Consider the following 5,181-nt stretch of genomic DNA (forward strand, 5'->3'; position numbering starts at 1 on the left):
TACTGGGACATTATACAATTATTGATTCAGTATGTTGTGCCTGGATCACTAAAAGTTATTGTTCCCAGTTCACCATGTTTTTGTACAAGGACTGTTATTATACTGCAGCATTGTAAATGGCTTTTCCAGACACTGGAAGCTAACAGATAATCAGCTTAGCTGTTATGACAGGTAGTTTTGCAAATTCATAATTCCTACTTTGTTGGGCTAATTTCCATGCAAACAAATGAGGTAGTGGATTCTACCCAGTGAAATGAATGTAGCTGGGAGACCAGTGACAAGAAGAAGCAGTCAAGCAGACAGTTTGTGATGATTAAAAACAGCACATTTCTATAAACATGCGCTTCATGAAGCCCTGCTGCACCTGTCAGGTGTGTTTCCACGAGGCTCACTGTGCCAGGTGACAGAAGGATGAGATTATACGTTTGGTCCTTTTGGATTATTGTGGAATCGATGCTGCAAACGTGTCGCTTTGCTTACTTGTTGTCGTTGTTGAAGGGATCCACGGTCTGCTGGTACTGCCCATTCATCCGGCTTTCTTTACTGAAACACGCGGCAGAGACTCAGTAACGACATACCAACTGTTGTTCTTTCAAGCAGAATAGTTTCCTCGGATGTATTACACAAATTAACATTCACTGCAAAAGCGACTGTGACTGCTCAAAGAAATGAAAAGAACACTTTTCGATCAGATTATAGCATCAAGCCAGTGAAATATCTGGTTAGTTAAGTAGCAGAGGACATTGTTATTCAGTGTCAGCTGCTTTGTTGTTAATAAAATTAATGAAAGATCCACTTGAGTCCCCAAAACAAAAATAGTTCTACAGGCCTCTCACATTTTTTCTGGCTTGTTTTTTCCCCCCCACTAGTTTTGGCTCGGATCAGTGTCACTATTGAGAGCACGAGGCGATACCTGGACCCTAAACAGGTTGCACAGGTATTTAAACATCAATATGTGCTGTTGCCAGAAGGTTTGCGGTGTCTTCCAGCACAGTCTCAGGAGCATGGAGGAGATTCCAGGAAGCAGGCAGTTACTGTAGGAGAGCCCGACAGTGCTGTAGAGCAGCGTTTCCCAACCTTTTGGAGCCACGGCACATATTTCACATTTTTGTCTAATGTCAAAAAAGTTTTCTCCAGGACAGAGGTCAGCATGACTATTATGTAACTACTTCTTCTATTTTACTGGCAGTTGGCAACTTAATTAGAGTACGAAGTGGAAGAGAATGTAATTGTTCTGCTCGTTACTCAAGCCGGTCGCTGAGACTACTAATCAGGTGGAACCAGATAATCTTCCACGGCACACCTGATCATTTCTAATGGCACACAGTGGTTGGGAAACTGCTGTAGAAGGTCCTTAACCCATTAGCAAGTCCGGTATCTGCTCCTTTTGTGGAAGGAGGAACAGGATGAGCACTGCCAGAGCTCCAGCAGGACACTGGTGTGAATGTCTCTGACCAAACAGACTTCATGAAGGTGGCCTGAGTTCCCGACTGCCTGGCACTGTGGATCCTGACTGGCATTTGCCTCATAATACCAAAACTGGCAGGTCCACCACTGATGCTCTGTGCTTTTCACAGACGAGAGCAGGTTCCCTCTGAACACGTTACAGACGTGAAAGAGTATGGAGAAGCCATGGAGAACATTATGCTGCCGGTAACGGTTTGGTGATGGATCTGTGGTGTCTGGGGAGGGACATCCATGAAAGGACTCACAGATCTCTAAAGACTAGGCAAAGACACCCTGATATTAGGTATCAGGATGAAATCCTTGGATCCACTCTCAGACCCTACCCTGGTACAGTGGGTCCTGGGTTCCTCCTGATTTTGGGGGTTTCTTTGAATTCACCCCATTGTAGGTTGATAATTTTCATTTCCATCAAGTGATGTGGTATCCTTTAGTTCCCAGCACACACACCAGTACAGATATCGAGCATGATTTTTTTCAAAGTGTTCTTTTCATTTTTTTTGAGTGTTATATACAGTACACATACACGTTTCCACAGTAAGGATGTAAACATATTTAGATATGAGCACATAGTAATGTACTCTGAAATAAAACACGGCCACCATATTTTTCCAGCTGACTGATGAGTTAGGAAATGCAGGCGTCATCCAGACTCTGCTGCAATGATCAGTCTTTACGGTTGTGCTCATTAATGACAAAAATCAGTTTATGACCAAAAATCTATTTTCTAAAAAGAAAAGACACTGGACGCACACAAGTCCATAAAACACAGTTGTTACTGTGATTGAGGCCTAGCATGCACACAGCAGCTTCTAGTTTTTATGCACCTTACTGAGTTTTCTTTGACAGCTTCCAGCCTTCTTTTAGATTGTGCTCACCTAGAGGCCATGAACGGGGTCATGTCCAGCTCCAGAGGAAAGGAGACATAAGTAGTGATCTTCCGCCGCAGTTTGGCCGAATGCTCAAACCTCTGCGAGCACACGCACATATCCACGAGTTAGAACAGGTAATAAATATCCCCCTTCATTAGCCGTCAAATGTAACCTCTCTTACTTTGAGGTGAAAGCACGCCACGATGGGCAGCTTCTTCATCGTCAGTTGCTTGGTAGACTCCTGGTAACTATGGCAGCCGCTGCACTTGATCTTTGCGCTGCTCCCGAGGTGTTCTGGTCTGGTGAACCTGGACAACAGAGGGTGAGATTTGGTACCAGGGACTAGTGCTGCTGCTTCCCCTGTCAGGAAGGGTAGGAACAGTTTTATGTGACGCTCATGATGATTCTGGGATGAGGCTAAAGGGTGGGTCTCTGAGTTTGCAGAGCATGTAGGATTGTTCTGATTAAAACGCTGAAATCATTCTTTTCATTTTACGACCACAAAACAGACAAAAACTCCCCACCTGTTTATCTTTTAATGCTGATGACTACAGCTCAATCCTGACGTTTCAGATCATGTCTCTCTGATCTATTCTTCATATGTCAGTTACCTGCGCAGACAGTCCGTCAGTGTTGTGGCTCCAGTGGTGTGACTCTCTCCGTTAAGTGCTGATCCATCTCCTCCGGGGCTGAGGGGCCAGAATGGTGTGGAAGAGCCTGGCAGGTCCAGGCTGATGTCCCAAAATGGGTCTATAGTTGTTGAAACACCACTGGGAACCAAACAGAGGCCAGGATGTCACGTGACACGGTCAAGTGTTACTCTTGAGAAGTCACAGCTCAAAAGAATCATTATCATACCCAATGTACAATGATCCAGAAATGGTAAAACAGAACCATTTTACCTCCGAGTCATTTTATGACCAGCTATGAGAACGGGATGAACCCAGAATCTCACTTTCTTCCCCTTCTTTATTAGAAACATCAGCACAAGCTCATTATCACTTCATGTCAACTCATTTTTTTCACAGTTTGCTTTAAAGGATCATTTATTTTCTTGCAAAAATACAGGAGGTGCAAACAGTGACAACCATATTAAGGTTATCTGTTCTTACTGACACACACAGAGAAAAGGGTTATGAATTTTAAAAAAGGCCCCAGATAAGTGGAAGAAAACGGATGGATGGAATCACAAAATTGTGGCTCACTGTATTTACTGCTGATTTCTTTTTTCCACTGGAGAGGCACCAGCTGTGTTCCTCAGCTAAGCATGACTTGACAATAAGCTCAAAACTTCTTCTGACAGTAACAAACAAACTGCTACACTTAGTGCAGTGACCCAGAAATGCCGCTGCCTGGGTTCAAGTCTGACCCGTGGCCTCTGCAGCGTTTCCCCTGCTCTCTCCCGTCTACTCGTCACTTCAGCCACGCCAAATAAAGGCAAAAATGCCCCAGTGTGTGAAAATATCTCTTATATGGAAATAGGAGCTAATCACATAACAGATCAGTTTAAAAAATAAATAAATAAAAAAGGCGGGCTAGTCCACTCAGAGCTTCAACTGCCTCCACAAACCACCAGGTGGAGCTAGAGTTCAACTTTACATGCCATGAAAGGATGTTCCTGTTGCTGCAGTGTAGCAGTTCACCAAGTGTGTGATTGATGGTGCAGTATGTGAATGATAGAGGAGAACGGAGGCATTAGGGAGGGAGGGGGAGGAGGGTCACCTCGAGGCAGGCCATTAGACATTCTGATGCAGCCAAGTGAGGCCTGTTTTGTGGCTGTTTTGTGTCTTCATGATGAAACTGTACACTTTAATCTCTTTATACAGACTCCAGTGAGGCATCAGTAGAGTTTTAAGTTGTTTTTTCCCTGCACACACACTCACAGCCTCATAGACACACACACTCACTGGCAGGCTTGACAGGTGACGTCAGACTGCAGGCCCCCTGTGAAGATTTGGTCAATGATGCAGTTACAGTGGTTCGGGTTGTTTGCCTTCTTCCCATTGTCATCTGTAGGGACACAAAGAAAACACACACACACACACACCAAAAACTTTAAAGCACACTGTCACTAAAAGCCTTACTGTGTAACTTCACAAATCCCCACTGTGCTTATAAACTGACAAGAGATCCAAAAGAATCAATACTGCCTCTCGTGTGTTTTCAGCCTCTTAACTCTCCGTGTCAAACATGTCTGACTGAAAGTCACATGTCTCAGCTTTGATGGTCGTCTCAGCTTGTTTATGATATCGTCTCTGTGCGTCTGACCTTTGCAGTGTCTGTGCAGGACGTCCAGCGCTGCGATGAGGAACTCGTGGGCATCCTGCTGCTCGTAGCCAGCCAGGTGACGGGCGTGGGTCCACACGAGGTGGAGGAGGCGGAACGGGATGTGAGGTGAGCGGTGGCCTGAGTAGAACTGCGGTAAGGGGGTGGGAGGAGTTTGTGTTTTCAAATGACACTTTCTGAATCATCTCCTTGTCCTCTCTAAACTACTAAAATAAAATCAAAGACGTAGTACCTCCTGGAACAGTTGCGACATCTCGCACACCAAGCAGGAGTTGCTCTGCATCTCGCATTTGTGCCGGTCCGAGAGGAAGAAGTCTCGCAGCAGTGGGGTGTGCGTCAGCGCCTGGACGATGCAGTTCATAAAACACGTGTTGCCCAGATTTATCAGCCCGCGCAGGCCTGCAGGTGGAAGAGGGACAGCAAAGGAAAACAGACATAAACGCAGTTCAAGGAAACAAAAGTGTGTGGACAGGATAAACAGAAAAAGAGGCTTCGTGGCTGCTGCAGTGTGGCAGCTAGGCTGCAATGCTGTTATAGACACACACACACACACACACAC

At 45.2% G+C, this 5,181-nt stretch overlaps 1 protein-coding gene across 2 annotated transcripts in view; it reads right to left on the reverse strand.

The window, feature by feature from the left end:
* The window catches only part of usp22 (ubiquitin specific peptidase 22), a 27,319-nt gene that overhangs the window by 2,073 nt on the left and 20,065 nt on the right, over window positions 1-5,181 (reverse strand). For both annotated transcript variants that reach the window (XM_013913815.1, XM_005721854.2), the window contains 7 exons: window positions 4,855-5,021; window positions 4,605-4,752; window positions 4,244-4,346; window positions 2,948-3,106; window positions 2,518-2,644; window positions 2,343-2,434; window positions 481-543 (listed from right to left, as the gene is read on the reverse strand). In XM_013913815.1, coding sequence (XP_013769269.1) covers window positions 481-543; window positions 2,343-2,434; window positions 2,518-2,644; window positions 2,948-3,106; window positions 4,244-4,346; window positions 4,605-4,752; window positions 4,855-5,021 — 859 coding nt within the window. The remainder of the gene's footprint in view (window positions 1-480; window positions 544-2,342; window positions 2,435-2,517; window positions 2,645-2,947; window positions 3,107-4,243; window positions 4,347-4,604; window positions 4,753-4,854; window positions 5,022-5,181) is intronic.

This window comes from Pundamilia nyererei, unplaced genomic scaffold, assembly GCF_000239375.1.
Source record: "Pundamilia nyererei isolate P.nyererei 1_Seehausen unplaced genomic scaffold, PunNye1.0 scaffold00005, whole genome shotgun sequence".
Taxonomy (NCBI): Eukaryota; Metazoa; Chordata; class Actinopteri; order Cichliformes; family Cichlidae; genus Pundamilia; species Pundamilia nyererei.